General features: G+C 32.1%; 1 protein-coding gene across 1 annotated transcript; it reads left to right on the top strand.

The window, feature by feature from the left end:
* The first annotated feature begins 5,594 nt into the window (after nucleotides 1-5,594).
* Nucleotides 5,595-16,712, top strand: rcan1b (regulator of calcineurin 1b). The gene is given in 7 exon segments (XM_054623891.1): nucleotides 5,595-5,919; nucleotides 14,418-14,591; nucleotides 14,887-14,920; nucleotides 14,923-14,952; nucleotides 14,955-15,044; nucleotides 15,172-15,299; nucleotides 15,302-16,712. Coding segments are annotated over 7 exon segments (663 nt in total). The 5' UTR covers nucleotides 5,595-5,769; the 3' UTR covers nucleotides 15,359-16,712.
* The last annotated feature ends 3,044 nt before the right edge of the window (nucleotides 16,713-19,756 follow it).

The following is a 19,756-nucleotide window of genomic DNA, read 5'->3' as shown; positions in this document are numbered from 1 at the left end:
ATAATCCTTTATAAGTATTTTAAATAAGTAAGCACGTAAGAAAAAAAAAAAATCCACAATAACTAAAAAAAAATCTTATAATTACAGACAGAATAATTATAGTTCTAGTATTGCACAGTGTATTTGTATTGCACAGATTTATTAGTTTTTTGTTTTGTGGTCTACTAAAGGATTATATATAAGTATATATATATATATATATATATATATATATATATATATATATATATATATATATATATATATATATGTTTCAGTTACTGTGGTTTTCTATTGCTTATTTGTTTTTTATTGCTTATTTGTTTTTTATTGCTTATTTGTTTTTTATTGCTTATTTGTTTTTTATTGCTTATTTGTTTTTTATTTTATTTGTTTTTTATTGCTTATTTGTTTTTATTGCTTATTTTACTTATTTGTTTTTATTACTTATTTGTTTTTATTGCTCATTTGCTTATTTATAATAGTTATTTTTGAGCTTGTTTTTTACTATGTCTCTTGAATAACGGATTATCTTATCTTATCTCATCTTATAACAGTTATAACAGTTATTCTGTCTGTATTCTATATATATATAATAATGTTTCTATAACTAAATAAATATAATTAAAGTGTCTGTATATATATATAATGTTTCTATAATTAAATAAATATAATTAAAGTGTCTGTATATATATATATATAATAATGTTTCTATAATTAAATAAATATAATTAAAGTGTCTGTGTATATATAATAATAATGTTTCTAAAATTAAATAAATATAATTAAAGTGTCTGTATATATACATAATGTTTCTATAATCAAATAAATATAATTAAAGTGTATATATATAATAATGTTTCTATAATTAAATAAATATAATTAAAGTGTCTGTATATATATAATAATGTTTCTATAATTAAATAAATATAATTAAAGTGTCTGTATATATATATAATGTTTCTATAATTAAATAAATATAATTAAAGTCTCTGTATATATATAATAATAATGTTTCTATAATTAAATAAATATAATTAAAGTGTCTGTATATATATAATAATGTTTCTATAATTAAATAAATATAATTAAAGTGTCTGTATATATAAATATAATAATAATAATGTTTCTATAATTAAATAAATATAATTAAAGTGTCTGTATATATATATATATAATGTTTCTATAATTAAATAAATATAATTAAATAAATATAATTAAAGTGTCTGTATATATATATATATATAATGTTTCTATAATTAAATAAATATAATTAAAGTGTCTGTATATATATATATAATAATGTTTCTATAATTAAATAAATATAATTAAAGTGTCTGTATATATATAATAATGTTTCTATAATTAAATAAATATAATTAAAGTGTCTGTATATATATATATAATAATGTTTCTATAATTAAATAAATATAATTAAAGTGTCTGTATATATATATATAATAATGTTTCTATAATTAAATAAATATAATTAAAGTGTCTGTATATATATATATAATGTTTCTATAATTAAATAAATATAATTAAAGTGTCTGTATATATATATAATATAATGTTTCTATAATTAAATAAATAATTAAATAAACATAATTAAAGTGTCTGTATATATATATATAATGTTTCTATAATTAAATAAACATAATTAAAGTGTCTGTATATATATAATAATAATGTTTCTATAATTAAATAAATATAATTAAAGTGTCTGTATATATATAATAATAATGTTTCTATAATTAAATAAATATAATTAAAGTGTCTGTATATATATATATATAATGTTTCTATAATTAAACATAATTAAAGTGTCTGTATATATATATATATAATAATGTTTCTATAATTAAATAAACATAATTAAAGTGTCTGTATATATATATAATATAATTAAATAAACATAATTAAAGTGTTTCTATATATAATGTTTCTATAAAAACATAATTAAAGTGTCTGTATATATATATATATATAATTTTCTATAATTAAATAAATATAATTAAAGTGTCTGTATATATATATATAATGTTTCTATAATTAAATAAACTATAATTAAAGTAATTAAAGTGTCTGTATATATATATAATTAAATAAATATAATTAAAGTGTCTGTATATATATAATAATGTTTCTATAATTAAATAAACATAATTAAAGTGTCTGTATATATATAATAATAATGTTTCTATAATTAAATAAACATAATTAAAGTGTCTGTATATATATATATAATAATGTTTCTATAATTAAACATAATTAAAGTGTCTGTATATATATATAATAATGTTTCTATAATTAAACATAATTAAAGTGTCTGTATATATATATATAATATATGTTTCTATAATAAACATAATTAAAGTGTCTGTATATATATATATAATAATGTTTCTATAATTAAACATAATTAAAGTGTCTGTATATATATATATAATAATGTTTCTATAATTAATTAAACATAATTAAAGTGTCTGTATATATATATATATAATGTTTCTATAATTAAAAACATAATTAAAGTGTCTGTATATATATATATAATAATAATAATGTTTCTATAATTAAATAAACATAATTAAAGTGTCTGTATATATATATAATATATAATAATGTTTCTATAATTAAATAAACATAATTAAAGTGTCTGTATATATATATATATATATAATGTTTCTATAATTAAATAAACATAATTAAAGTTTCTATAATATAAAATGTTTCTATAATTAAATAAATATAATTAAAGTGTCTGTATATATATATATATAATGTTTCTATAAAAATAAACATAATTAAAGTGTATATATATAATAATAATGTTTCTATAATTAAATAAACATAATTAAAGTGTCTGTATATATATAAGAATGTTTCTATAATTAAATAAATATAATTAAAGTGTCTGTATATATATAATAATGTTTCTATAATTAAATAAACATAATTAAAGTGTCTGTATATATATATATAATAATGTTTCTATAAATAAACATAATTAAAGTGTCTGTATATATATATATATAATGTTTCTATAAATAAACATAATTAAAGTGTCTGTATATATATAATAAGGTTTCTATAATTAAACATAATTAAAGTGTCTGTATATATATATATATAATAATGTTTCTATAATTAAACATAATTAAAGTGTCTGTATATATATATATATATATATAACAATGTTTCTATAATTAAACATAATTAAAGTGTCTGTATATATATATATAATAATGTTTCTATAATTAAACATAATTAAAGTGTATATATATAATAATGTTTCTATAATTAATTAAACATAATTAAAGTGTCTGTATATATATATAATAATGTTTCTATAATTAATTAAACATAATTAAAGAAGTGTCTGTATATATATATAATAATGTTTCTATAATTAAACATAATTAAAGTGTCTGTATATATATATATAATAATGTTTCTATAATTAAATTAAACATAATTAAAGTGTATATATATAATAATGTTTCTATAATTAAAAACATAATTAAAGTGTCTGTATATATATATATATATAATAATGTTTCTATAATTATAAACATAATTAAAGTGTATATATATAATAATAATGTTTCTATAATTAAATAAACATAATTAAAGTGTCTGTATATATATAAGAATGTTTCTATAATTAAATAAATATAATTAAAGTGTCTGTATATATATAATAATGTTTCTATAATTAAATAAACATAATTAAAGTGTCTGTATATATATATATAATAATGTTTCTATAAATAAACATAATTAAAGTGTCTGTATATATATATAATAATGTCTGTATATATATAATAAGTTTCTATAATTAAACATAATTAAAGTGTCTGTATATATATAATAATGTTTCTATAATTAAACATAATTAAAGTGTCTGTATATATATATATATATATAATAATGTTTCTATAAATAAACATAATTAAAGTGTCTGTATATATATATAATAATGTTTCTATAAATAAACATAATTAAAGTGTCTGTATATATATATATATAATAAACATAATTAAAGTTTCTATAATTAAACATAATTAAAGTGTCTGTATATATATATATAATAATGTTTCTATAATTAATTAAACATAATTAAAGTGTCTGTATATATATATATAATAATGTTTGTATATATATATATATATATAATAATAATGATATAATATATTTAATAATAATGATATAATATATAACAATAATAATAATGATATAATATATATATATATAATAATGATATAATATATATATATTAATAATGATATAATATATATATATAATAATGATATAATATATATATAATAAAAATGATATAATATATATATATAATAATAATGATATAATATATATATATAATAATGATATAATATATATATATAATAATGATATAATATATATATATAATAATGATATAATATATATATATAATAATAATGATATAATATATACATATATAATAATAATGATATAATATATATATAATAATAATGATATAATATATATATATAATAATAATGATATAATATATACATATATAATAATAATGATATAATATATATATATAAGAATAATAATGATATAATATATATATATTATAATAATGATATAATATATATATATATAATAATAATGATATAATATATATATATATCTCCTATTACTATTCATAGTGAACAGATCGATCAGGTATGTTCATACACATACCTAGGAGTAGCAATAGACCATCTTCTTTCATGGAAAGATCAGATTGAATCAGTGTGTAAGAAAACAAAGCAAAGAATCTATTTCCTTCGCCGTTTAAGATCTTTTGGTGCCAGTAGAAGGATTCTTCTTTTGTTTTTCACTTCTGTCATTATGAGTGTTCTTCAGTACTGCAGTACCACCTGGTATGGATGTCTGTCTGTAGCCCTAAAGTCACAAATGTTACAACAACTAAACATTTGTTCAAAGATTGTTGGACAACCACTTCAGGAGCTGTATGCTTCCATGTATGACAACAGCATGCTGAGGTTGGCAAAAATATCACCTCAAACACTAATCATGTTTTGTATAGTGAATACAGGTTATTGCCCTCAGGAAGGAGATACGAGGTACCACTTTTCAAGAAGGTTAGACTAAAAAAGTCTTTTGTTCATCAATCGACTTTGATGCTAAACCGGAGATAGGCGAAGTGGTGGACAATGTGCTCTCGACTATCTGTACCCATGTATGTAAATTTGTTGTGTTTCAATGTGTCATGTCAATGTGTGTAATTCATGTTTTATGTTTAAACATGCAACGGCTGCTGGGTCGCAAGACAAATTTCAGCACCAGCTGACGAATAAAGTTCATATCATATCATATCATATCATAATGATATAATATATATATATTATAATAATGATATAATATATACATATATAATAATAATGATATATATTATAATAATAATGATATAATATATATATAATAATAATGATATAATATATACATATATAATAATAATGATATATATATATATTATTATAATAATGATATAATATATATATATATATATATAATGTCGCTGCAGTCCTCCTCCGTCACCAGCAGGGGGCGTACAGCGGAGGACCCGGATGTAAGCGTCCACTGGACACCACCGAGGAAGAAGACGCCGCTGCGTTCCTGTGCGCCATGCTAACGCTGCTAGCCGTCCGCAGCCCCGCGTAGAGCGGCCGGGAGCTAGCCTGTGAGCTAACGGCAGCTAGCGGCAGCTAACGGGGTCTCCGGCCCGCTCGTCCAGGGATGCAGCCGGAGGAGCAGCAGCAGGAGGAGGCCGCGGCGGAGGTGAAGCTGAGCCCGCTGCCCGGCGCACTGGTGGCCTGCAGGGTCCCGGACGGCCTGTTCGAGCCCGGAGGAGGAGCAGGAGGAGCAGGAGGGGGGGGGGGCGTGAAGGTGAGGGGCAGACACGCACGCACAGACACGCGCTGCGCAGGTTCGTGCGCGGGAGGAACCCGCAGAAACCCGCAGAAAACCCGCAGAAACCAGCAGCGCACTTCCGGGTTCAGGACCAGTGACGTGTAGCTGATCGCATGACGTCACCCGCAGTGATGCATCATGGGAACGTTTTAATAGAACATGTGCACAGGATGACCTTTAATTAATTAATTAAGATAAGATAATCACTATTATAACTATTATAACTATTATAACTGTTATAACTGTTATAAGATATAATATATAATAATAATATATAATAATAATATATAATATAACTATTATAACTGTTATAAGATAATATATATATAATAATAATATATAACTATTATAACTGTTATAAGATAATATATATATAATAATAATATATAACTATTATAACTGTTATAATATATAATAATAATATATATATAACTGTTATAATAATAATAATAATATATATATAACTTATAACTAATATATATAATAATAATATATATACTTATAAGATAATAATATATATATATAATAATAATAATAATAATATAACTATTATAACTGTTATAAGATAATATATATATATAATAATAATAATATATAACTATTATAACTGTTATAAGATAAGATAATATATATATAATAATAATAATATATAACTATTATAACTGTTATAAGATAATATATATATATAATAATAATAATATATAACTATTATAACTGTTATAAGATAAGATAATATATATATATAAATAATAATATATAAACTATTATAACTGTTATAAGATAATATATATATAATAATAATAAATATATAACTATTATAACTGTTATAAGATAATATATATATATAACTAATAATAATAATATATAACTATTATAACTGTTATAAGATAAGATAATATATATATAATAATAATAATATATAACTGTTATAAGATAAGATAATATATATAATATAATAATAATATATAACTATTATAACTGTTATAAGATAAGATATATATATATAATAATAATATATATATATTATAACTGTTATAAGATAAGATAATGTATATATATAATAATAATAATATATATATATATTATAACTGTTATAAGATAAGATAATCCTTTATTCAAGAGACAAGTAAAGAACAAATCAAAATAACTATTATAACTGTTATAAGATAATAATATATATATAATAATAATAATATATAATATTATAACTATAAGATAATATTATAAGATAATAATATATATATAATATTATAACTATAAGATAATATATATATATAATAATAATAATATATAACTATTATAACTGTTATAAGATAATATATATATATATATAATAATAATAATAATAATATATATATTATAACTGTTATAAGATAAGATAATATATATATATAATAATAATATATAACTATTATAACTGTTATAACTGTTATAAGATAATATATATATATAATAATAATAATATATAACTATTATAACTGTTATAAGATAATATATATATATATAATAATAATAATATATATACTATTATAACTGTTATAAGATAATATATATATATAATAATAATAATATATAACTATTATAACTTTAAAGATAATATATATATATATATAATAATAATAATAATATATATATTATAACTGTTATAAGATAATATAATATATATATAATAATAATAATATAATATTATAACTGTTATAAGATAATATATAATATAATAATAATAATATATAATATTATAACTGTTATAAGATAATAATATATATATAATAATAATATAATATATATATTATAACTGTTATAAGATAAGATAATATATATATATAATAATAATATATATATAACTATATAACTGTTATAAGATAAGATAATATATATATATATAATAATAATATATAACTATTATAACTGTTATAAGATAATATATATATATAATAATAATAATAATATATATATATTATAACTGTTATAAGATAAGATAATATATAATAATAATAATAATATATATATATATTATAACTGTTATAAGATAATATATATATAATAATAATAATAATATATATATTATAACTGTTATAAGATAAGATAATCCTTTATTCAAGAGACATAGTAAAGAAACAAGCTCAATAATAACTATTATAACTGTTATAAAATAAGATAATCCTTTATTTGTCCTGCAGCGGGGGGATTTAAAGGATTAAGAGACTTAGTAAAAAACAAGCTCAAAAATAAGTATTATAAATAAATAAATGAGCAATAAAAACAGTAAAGAATCCACAGTAACTCAAATATTATATATACAGACAGAATAACTATTATAACTGTTATAAAATAAGATAAGATAATCCTTTATTAGTCCTGCAGCAGGGGGATTTACAGGATTAACATCAAAAATAAGTATTATAAATGAGTAAATAAGCAATAAAAACAGTAAATAATCCACAATAACTGAAACATTATATATACAGACAGAATAACTGTTATAAGATAAGATAATCCTTTATTCAAGAGTCATAGTAAAAAAACAAGCTCAAAAATAACTATTATAAATGAGTAAATGAGCAATAAAAACAGTAACGAATCCACAATAACTGAAACATTATATATACAGACAGAAACTTATAAAACATCAACAGTAATGCGTTTATTAGTGTTCATACATTTCTAACGTATTCAAAACATTATTTGAATTTTTTTTTTTAAAGCCATTTTAATATTTTAAGTATTTTATTATATTAAAAAAAAGCATTGGAAGAAGCCACGGCAGCCTTTGCACGGCCCTTTACTGACGGGGAAACTGAACCAAAAATAGAAACTTATCTTTTCTCTCTTCAGGCGTCGTTGACAAAAATAGTATATAGATAAGTTTCACGTGGGAGAATATTCTAAAAATAGAGTTTTTTTTTTTTGGGTAGGTAGGAAGTTTTATTGCTCATCATTGCAACACAGGATAAGTTCTCCTGAAGCTGACAGTGTTTATCATTTAAGATGGAAGAAACGTATTCCTCTATATGTCAGGGGGTTTGCGCGGGGCTTCACAATACAACGTTACATCGTCGGCATAGCGACGTGTCCTCTATACTTAAGAAGGCGTACGTATCTCATTTGCAACCCTTACATCACCATCTTTGAGCACTCCTTATCTTCCTTTGGAGCTTGGAGGAGACCAAAGAAGAGCAGTAAAGTGACAGCGTGGGCTCCATGGTTAAGTCGGAGCAGTAGGCGTGGGCGGGGCTTAGCGAAGGGTCAGTTATACTCCCTTTGAATAGGTCTGCTGCTTTTTCTACACCGTTTGAAGACATCGAAATCCAGAAATCGTGGTCCCATTATTGTGAGAATCAAGAGTATAGATGTGTGACCACAGCGATGACTCTTTACACAACGGATGGGGGGGGGGGGGGAAGCACTCATCCGAAGAACAAAACAAGTCCAAATGGTGGCACTGACTCAGACTGTCACTCCACAGGTCCACAGTTGTTATTGTGAGGCGTTCAGTGGAAGGTGGGTAGATCTTCGGGGGGGACGGACGGATGTGTCACGGTGAGGATGTGGATTTCTGTCCGAGCCGCGAGGAAACACTCCGTCAGTGGAGTCTGGCTTCCGTTACTTGACGCCCTTCTGGCTGGGGGGGGGGGGGGATGTGTCATTGTAATCTGGAATCCACCTAAAAGCACAAAGAGTCTGTGGCCATGTCTTCAACCACTGAGGGGACGACTCTGTCCAAAAGCTAAGACGTGGTTTGGTTTAGAAAATGGCCTATTTTGAGCAGAATCCAGCAATTCAATTAAGCGTTTTACAATTTTGCTACTTTTCTAGATGTGGGGAAAAAATAAAAAAAACGCAATCGAGACAATATTTGTCCCTCGCCTCGGACATTTAAACGTGGAGCTCAGGCCCAACGCATCCGAGGTCCTCGAGCTGGTTTTCCGTGTCACCTTTGCCAGCCGGGTACGACCAATCGCGTAGCAGCTAGCCGCGTGTATCCGCCTCCAAACAGCAGCTGTTAGCGCTAGCGACAGTTTACCTTTCACCTCAACCGCAGCAGCTGGCTATTAGCTCTGTGTGTGTGTGTGTGTGTGTGTGTGTGTGTGTGTGTGTGTGTGTGTGTGTGTGTGTGTGTGTGTGTGTGTGTGTGTGTGTGTGTGTGTGTGTGTGTGCACACACCTGTCTGCCTCTCTCTCTCTCTCTCTCTCTCTCTCTCTCTCTCTCTCGTCTACTGAGGGAATGGAAAACAAATAGGGGGAAGATGAAACAAAAAAAAAAAAACACGGCGATGGGGGAAAAAAAGCAAAAAAAAAATGCAGCGCCGTGCACACGCTCACAGCGGGGCGAGGTCTGGAGATGATTAGCACCTACACACACACACACACACACACACACACACACACACACACACACACACACACACAGGCGGTAATGTTTAACGTCAACAAACAACACTTACACAAGAGCATCGGCCTCACTGTCGGGAGCATTACACCACTTTATTTTCCATGCGACACGCACACACACACACACGCACACACACACACACACACGCACACACACACACACACACTGACAGGACGGTGCTATTGATGGCTCCGGCGTGCATTAACACATTAACACCTGCACTCGGTGAGCCTCAGTACATCGTGTACAGTACATCCAGTGGTTCATGATGGACACATTCCAAGCCGAGCGCCAGATATAACTGTCTGCGTGACTCTCTGACCCCCCCAACGCGCTCGGTGGAGCCCGTCCTGCCCCACAGGTGGAGGTGGCGTCATGTGAAAAACATCCACGCTCCAACGTGGGTTGCTTTGTTTTGAATATGCCGGGAAGGAGTGGTCTTATGGGAGTCGTAAATGGGGGTGTATATGGTGGTTGGTGGTGTGTATGGTGGTGTACATGGGGATATAGGTGGTGTGTATGGTGGTGTACATGGTGGTGTACATGGTGGTTGGTGGTGTGTAGGGGGGTGTATAGGTGGTGTACATGGTGGTGTATACGGTGGTGTACATGGTGGTTGGTGGTGTGTAGGGGGGTGTATAGGTGGTGTGTATGGTGGTGTACATGGTGGTGTGTATGGTGTGTATATGGTGGTTGGTGGTGTGTAGGGGGGTGTATAGGTGGTGTACATGGTGGTGTACATGGTGGTGTGGTGGTGGTGGTTGGTGGTGTACATGGTGGTGTACATGGTGGTGTACATGGTGGTTGGTGGTGTACATGGTGGTGTGCATGTTGGCTCGCTGTCACACTGGTGAGGCTTACTGGGAGAGAAACCATCAACGTGAATGCGTATTAAAGCATATTTAAAGAGACAGTACGCACACATCATCTGCTGCTATTCAGTGCATAATTAATATATATATGTGTATATATATATATATATATATATATATATATATATATATATATATATATATATGTATATATATATATATATATATATATATATATATATATATATATATACATATATATATATATATATATATATATGTCTCTCTATGTCTCTCTATCTCTCTCTCTCTATGTCTCTCTCTATGTCTCTCTATGTCTCTCTCTCTCTATGTCTCTATGTCTCTCTCTCTCTCTCTATGTCTCTCTGTCTCTCTCTGTCTCTCTCTCTCTCTCTCTGTCTCTGTCTCTCTGTCTCTCTCTCTCTATGTCTCTCTATGTCTCTCTCTCTCTATGTCTCTCTCTCTATGTCTCTCTCTCTCTATGTCTATGTCTCTCTATGTCTCTCTCTCTGTCTCTCTCTCTCTCTATGTCTCTCTCTCTCTCTCTCTCTCTATGTCTCTCTCTCTCTCTGTCTCTCTCTCTCTGTCTCTGTCTCTCTGTCTCTGTCTCTCTCTCTCTCTCTCTCTCTCTGTCTCTCTCTCTGTCTCTCTCTCTCTCTCTCTCTCTCTCTATGTCTCTCTATGTCTCTGTCTCTCTCTGTCTCTCTCTCTCTCTCTCTCTCTCTCTCTCTCTCTCTCTCTCTCTCTATGTCTCTCTCTCTCTCTCTCTCTCTCTCTCTCTCTCTCTCTCTGTCTCTCTCTCTGTCTATGTCTCTCTATGTCTCTCTCTCTCTCTCTGTCTCTCTCTCTCTCTCTCTCTCTGTGTCTCTCTCTATGTCTCTCTCTCTCTCTGAACAGCCTGCTCTTGTTTTTCCAACTGCTGGCAACACACACACAAACAGACACACTCAAACAGACACACACAAACAGACACACTCACACACTTGAAGCTCTCTGCTATTAATACCTCATAAAAGCATGTTATCAAACTGCATACTTTCCATGAGCACCACCTCTGTCTCTCTCTCTCTCTCTCTCTCTCTCTTTGCTTTTCATCCCTTCATCCTGCATTCTTCCCACCAGCCATGTCTCTTTTTCTTTTTTTCTATTCCTGCCTGTCTCTCTCTCTCTCTCTCTCTCTCTCTCTCTCTCTCTCCCCCTTTGTCTCTCATCTTCATTCCATATTAAGTAGTCAGGGCTGGTCATGTGACCTGCAGTCAGCTGATGGAAAATCAAGAGTGTAAAGGCTCATTGTCACATATTTTCCATTCAACAAAGGGCTTTTTTTCTCTTCTTTGTAAATGCTTCAGAAAGCAGATTAATGCGTCAGTTTGCTTAGCCGTGATGTCATTATTTTCCAGTATCTCTCTCTACACACACACTCTACACACACACACACACACACACACACACACACACACACACACACACACACACACACAATGTGTGATTAGTCAGCACTGCCTAGTATCTGTCGGTAGAGAAGAAAAAAAACAAAATGAAAAGGAGGCCGTCCCTCCCTCCCTCCGTCCTCCGACAGGCGATTGGCTCGAGGGCGAACGAGCGAATGAATGGGAGCGGGTTGAGGGGAGGGAGGGGATTGTGGGTAATGCGTCATCGGCTGGCAGGAGGCTCATTTAAGCGGCGGTGGAGAGAGAGAGAGAGAGAGAGAGAAAAGAGAGAGGCCCGGTTGACATTTTCTGCCTCCACACCCAAAATCCTCTGGAAGATTCCTGCAGTGAGGTCGGCATAGTAACGGGGGGACGCTGCGGCAGAAGATCCCGACCGGATCACCCTGGAATGTGGGCGAGGAGGCGCTGCGTCGGAGAGTTGGCGTATCTCTAACATCGTGGAAGACGGAACAAGAGCAGCTACGGCTTTTACCACCACAGAAGAAGACCCTGGAGCTTCCCGTTAAGGAGCATCCGTCACTTCCCCCTCAGCTGTCACCCTGGGGAAGGCAACGCTCCACCGATTTCCCCCTTCCTCGTCACCGTCCTCCTCGGCGGCGCCGTCGCCCTCGCCCCCGCTGAAGACCGCCCCGGCGTGCCGTCGCGCCCTGACCTCCGGCGTCAGGTGGAGAAGGTTGGGGCTCCCCGGGTCGCCCGTCATGCACATCAAGACCACCAAGTGTAACCGCTTCTGCCTGGTCGCCTCGGTGACCAACCAGGAAGTGTTCAACCGTCCCGAGGCGCAGGTAAGAAGAGAGCGCTCGGACGCGGCTTCCTCCCAAATGATATGGCGTCTGAATATTTGAATGGAGAAAAAAAAAAAGGCTGTTGGATTGCATTATGGGAAATGTAGGCTCGAATCTGTCTTGAAGACAATGTAGCTGTTTTCTTTTCAAGCTGTGTGTTTTGAGGTGAATATGTACGTATGCACTGAATGAGGTGGATTGGAAAGTACACCGTGCACCGCCATGTTTAAGTACAGGTTGTTTTTCTTTTCCTGGAGGCCCGCTGAGAACCTTCTCAAGCATTCTGGGAAGTGAAATGTTGATCTGAGGACGGAGAGAGCAGGGAACCAGGTCCAGGTCTAAGCGTGGTGTGGCTTTCGGTGTGATAATGAGGGGCTTGAGCACTCCTTCCTCCTTTTGCCTTCATGACTCACCGCACAAGTCGGTGGCCGCTGAACAGGCGTGTTCACTGCAGGGCCACTTTGCAAGACACTCTTTATCATTTTATGGTCTTGGTTTGATGTATTCAATTCAGTTTATTGTGTACAATCGGTGCACATGTGACATCCTCTGTCCTTTGACCCTCACTTCGGCTCAGGAAAAACAAGCGGCAATGACTATAGTAGAATTAAAACACTGATATAGGGAATAATAATAGTAATGTGACTTATAATAATAGTGGTAGTAGTAGAAGGAGGCACGACCACGGTCCAGGGACCACAACGATTCGTGGAAACCTGCAAGGCGAGAAAGCAAAAAAGGGGTTCAGGGTGGAAGCAAAGCCAATAAGCGTAAAGGTACAGGGAATAGTAATAGTAATGTGACTAATAATAATAATAATAGTAGCAGTGGGTGTCTGCACGGCCACAGTCCAGGTACAGCCACGATTTATGGAAACCTGCAAGGCGAGAAAGCACAATGTATGTGCTCCATATAAGTCCCTTTAATGTTGGGTTACTGGGTCCGATATTTCTTAACATAGAAGATATTGAGTGTTATTAAAATATGTATCTGCCCCCCCCCTCTCGTTCCAGGCCCGCTTTGAGGCCCTGTTCCGTTCGTTCGAGCCCGAGGTGCAGTTCCAGTACTTCAAGTCGTTCCGGCGGGTGCGGATCAGCTTCGGCGACGCTCTGGCCGCCGCCGAGGCCAGACTCCGCCTCCACAAGACGGACTTCAACGGCAAGGAGATGAGACTCTACTTCGCCCAGGTAGCGTCTTTTGAAATCTTTTTCTCCTCGTGCTGCATTGATCGGTTCATCCAGACACAAATCATTCAGTATGAAGAGGTTCAGACTATCGGGGGACGTTTGGTAGTCTACTAACCTCCCCTTCACGCTCAAAAAACCTCAATATTTAATCATTAAATCACACAAATGATTAAATTATCATGAAATGACATTGCATCTTGCATATATTTATCATAACATTTTCTTTAAATGCCCCCTTATGTGTTTTTAAAACTAAATTAGACCTTTTTTCATTCGATCCGTCCTCCGTCTCCAGTCCGTCCACATAGGGAGTCCTCGTCTGGAGCCCCCAAGCCGGACAAACAGTTCCTGATCTCGCCCCCGCCTCCCCCCCGGTGGGCTGGGCCCAGTCTCAGGACGCCATGCCGGTCATCAACTACGACCTGCTGTGTGCCATCTCAAAGCTCGGACCAGGTACGTGGGCGGTGCTCCCTCTGATCACATGACCTCCTGGAGTCTGAAGAGCGTTGTCCTACTGAGGACTGCTTTATGACGCTTCATGACATCGTCCTTCCTTTTGTGCGTTTTTCTTTTCCCCCAGGGGACAAGTACGAGCTCCACACCGCCACCCCCACCACCCCGAGCGTGGTCATCCACGTCTGCGACGACGAGCGCGGCGGCGACAGCTCCGCCCCGGACGACAGCGACCAGGACGACAAGCCCCGCCCCTGCGGCCGAAGATCGTGCAGACGCGTCGCCCGGACTTCGCGGCCGAAGCGGATCAGTGAGCGAGCGGCGCGCGGCGGCGGCGGCCGCAATGTTTTCTTTTCATCCTGAAGTGATTTGGTCGAGAGCTCCGACGCGGGCGCTCAGAGGGGTTCGAGGACTTTGGTTGAGAGACTTCCCGCCATGTCCCGTAGACGAGCATTTCATAAGACGGAGTTGGGAGTCCAACGCTGCATTCATGTCCCGTGGGGAAAGACGGGAGATATGAACTTCCTGACACACTGTTGAGTTTAGCCATTCAGATAAAATGTGGTACGTCTGAGGATTTGAGAAGAAACCGGTGTTGAAATGTAGGAAATTATGTATTCTGATGTTTTTTTTTTGATCGTAGTGCTCAAGTACAATGACCAGGCTGTGCTGGATTTATTTGTTTGTGGTGATAATTTTTTGCAACAAAAAAAAAAACAACCTGAAAGATATCACGATTATCGGGCGCAAATAAAAGTCTGTACGAGATCATGAAAAGTGATTTGGAAGTCGGTTATTCCCACGTGACGCGAATGCAGCGTCGCTCTGACGGGTCATGTGACAATAAACAATATTCGGATGGATTTCTGTATCTGTAGATATCATAACTTCTGTCACGTTGTGCGTCAGTCGGCCGTAGAGAGTCGCCGACATGCCCCGCCCCCCCCTTGACACCCCCCTCTCCACCGCTGTGTGATGTCACGGTGGACACGTGGTCTCGGTGACATCACCGTGAGGATTACTCGGACCGGCTGCGTTTAGCTCGTAGTTTAGCTAACAGCTGTTGCTATTTTACTTGAAGGCGTTTTTTGATTGCAACACACACACGCACACACACACACACACACACACACACACACACACACACACACACACACACACACTCGATTCAACTGCACCAACCTTGATTTCTTGTCTGTAAAGAGGAAACAAACAGGGCTAACCTTTTTTTAAGCCTCTTCTGGTGCTGTGTGTGTGTGTGTGTGTTTCCATTAGCTCATGTCTTGTGTTCTTATTGGCTGTCAGATTGTGTGTGTGTGTGTGTGTGTGTGTGTGTGTGTGTGAGACCCCCACAGTGTCCAGGTCAGACCCCCCTTATGACAGTATCCAGTTTTCTTTACTAAAAAGCGGTTTTTTTGGTTACATCTCTCTGACAGGAGTCTGGCTCTTTTACTGTATGATGTAATACTGCTGCTTATGATTTATTTGTGACATCATCTGTTAGTTGTTAGTTGTTAGTTGTGAAGCTTTTTTCGTTGAGAGGACTCTGAGGATGTAATGAAGCACTGTGAAGAGCTGGACTCAGCCTCTCTGCATACTTTTATACCGCTGCTGTCTCCAGTTCGCTAACGGCATGGATTTAACATTCAATAAAGGTCAAAGTTCACACGTCTCTTTGGGATTTGTTCACTTTCATCTTCTTGTTTTTTTTGGGGGGGGAAATAGTGGATGACGTCACAGTGACTCCGCCCACTTGTTTTATAAAGACATGCTGCTACACTCTGCAGACAATCTGGGAATTTGCTTTTGATTTTAAATATTTATATATATATTTATATTATATATTTATTTATTTTATTTTATATATTTTATTTTATATATATTTCATATATAAATAAATATATTTATTTATACATATTTTATATATAGATAGATTTATTTATATATATATTATTTTATTTATATATTTTATATATATTATATATAAAGGTATATATTTATTCATATATATATTTTATGTTATATATTTATTTATATATATATTTTAAATATATATATATATTTATATGTATATTTTATATATATTTATTTTATATATATTTATATTTATTTATTTATATATATTTATTTTATATTTTATATATATAGATTTATAAAATATTATGTTTATTTATTTATATATTTTTTTATAAATTAAATATATATATTTATACATATATATTTTTATATATATATTTATTTATATATATGTATATATTTATATATATATTTTATATATATATAAATATTTATTAGTATTTATTTATATATATATATATATGTTTATTTATATATTTATTTTGTAATTAAATAAAAATATATAGAGATATATGTAAATGTATTTATATACCTATATATATATTTATATATTTATTTTTATATATATATATATATATATATATATATATATATATATATATATATAATTTATTTATATCAAAATACTATTTCCAACATCAGGAAAAAAATTCCACAACTTTGAACTCATTTATTTATCTTGTATTTTATTTTTGTTAATACTCTTTTGCATGAGATATTCATGTTTTTTATATATTCCCTACATTCTATTACAAGAAAAGGGACGCCGCTCACATTTATCTTGTACTTCAAGGTAGAATGCTCCTTGAATTATGATATTTTATGACTGAAAACACATAAATAGTGTCAACATGACATGTAAATATTTGAATTTGTTTTACATAAACTTATATGGATGTGATAATGATTTTCATATATTAGCAAATATCTGTAGAGAGCCATTAGCTGTCTTCCTGCCTCTGTTTTGAAAAAGGAAGCAGCAGCGCCCTCTGCTGTTTGTAACATGAAGTGACGTAACTTCTCCTGGTATTATGAAGAGAGAGATATATTTCTATTATAAGACCTTTTATGACCTACTGACCTCTAAGTCCTGCTGCCATGGCCTGTTTCTGCTGTTGATGTGTTCAAGGTCCTGTGTTTCTGAAATGTTGAGCTATTCTTTTCCCCCATGGAGCCTGAAGGCATCATCAGTGAGTTCAAATATTCATCTACTGTCCAACATTCGTCTTGTTGTTTTTATGAAGTCTGATGAGAAGTTATGTTTAATTCTAGACAAGAACAAAGTACTTACTCATCATTAAAATGGGCTTTGTGCTACTATTACTTCTCATAATTATCATTATTAATGACTTTTTCAGATATTCTGACAATCCCGAGATTGGGATACCAGAGAGAACCGCATTGACTGTGCAACACAAACCTACAGATATTGGTAATATTCATCTTCATTCTTATTCTGGTTATTGCTGATCTGACAGTTACCATCCCAAAACACAACTGTCAAACTGACAAATTCATAAATATTTCGATCACCTTTTTGTGCATTTCTCCCCCCTCATGTGACAAACACTTCAAACCGACCGTCCTTGACCTTCGGACAGAAGGAGTGACGGATCGTTCCCCTGTTCTCCCGGATGATTCCACACAGCCAAATATAGGTCAGTGAGAATGAAAAATAGGATTATTAAAGAAAAGTAAAAAAAAAAAAAAAAAAAAAAAAAAAGGACAGTTTATACAGCAATAGACACAATCGTGTCCTTTTGATTCATTATTCTAGAGTTTCTAGAATATAGTTTGAAGAAAAAGCTCGCTGCGGATCGGCTCACCGCGGATGATCTTGCGTGGAAACTAGACTGTCATCTGTAAATGTGGACATATAGAGTATAATTAACAAGCTCTCAACCTCTGTAAATGACAGTGTGAGGTGAAAGTATTTGTGATATTGTTGGCGGGAAGACCAGAAGAATTTATGTGCATGTTTGCTGATGACATCCGACTGTGTGTCTTCAGGGTCCACATGGGACAGGAGCTGATCCGGCTCTGGTTAGGAATGGGCGACAGCTGAAAATTCAATTTAGAAATGACTCGGTGCCAAACTGCTGTATAAGGCGGTCATATAAGTATGTAAGTATGTAAACCGAAGTATATTTCATTTCCATTTATTTTTTTGATATAGTTTAATGTCCTATACATATGTGCGATGGCATGCTGGCATTCATTTTGGGACAATTCTAATCCTAAAATGCAAGATGTTAAATGGGAAAACCTTGGATGAACCCTCTATATATATATATGCAGCGAGGACATTATGCAGTACATGTATATTAATAGAATGTGTTATAGTACCCTGCTACGTGGCTTAGTGTACGTGTGAGAGTGAGAGCTGGGATGGATAAAGGCCACATTACTGCTGGGGTCCAGACTTTTATCACAGGTTCTGAAATAGATCCCCAAAAATCCCATTAAACTCCATTTTGAGTTCCGTTCTACTCCTAAAACTCCCCTTAATGTGCAACTCCTGAGGTGGGAGGAGCGTTCTATGTCCGATGAAAAATCATGCTGTATTGAAGAAGACTTGAAACTAGAGATTGAGACCATAAACTCATGTTTACAATGTTTACTGAGGGAATAAATCAAGAGAGAAGTAGAGTCATTTTCTCATAGACTTCTATACAACCAGAGGAGTCGCCCCCTGTCACAGAAAAAGAGCAAAGAATTCAATGTTCTTGTAAAATGAGACCTTGCAGTGATGCTGAACATCCTGCAGAGGGAGTGCTGGTATTGTAAATGGACTGACCTTCCTCCATGATGTGTGAGTTACATTGAATTATGTTTAAAAACATGAACATGTGTTA

The sequence above is a fragment of the Anoplopoma fimbria genome, chromosome 22 (assembly GCF_027596085.1).
Source record: "Anoplopoma fimbria isolate UVic2021 breed Golden Eagle Sablefish chromosome 22, Afim_UVic_2022, whole genome shotgun sequence".
In the NCBI taxonomy this organism is placed as follows: Eukaryota; Metazoa; Chordata; class Actinopteri; order Perciformes; family Anoplopomatidae; genus Anoplopoma; species Anoplopoma fimbria.
The sequence above is the reverse complement of the archived record's forward strand: the minus strand, read 5'-3'. Positions and strand labels throughout refer to the sequence as shown.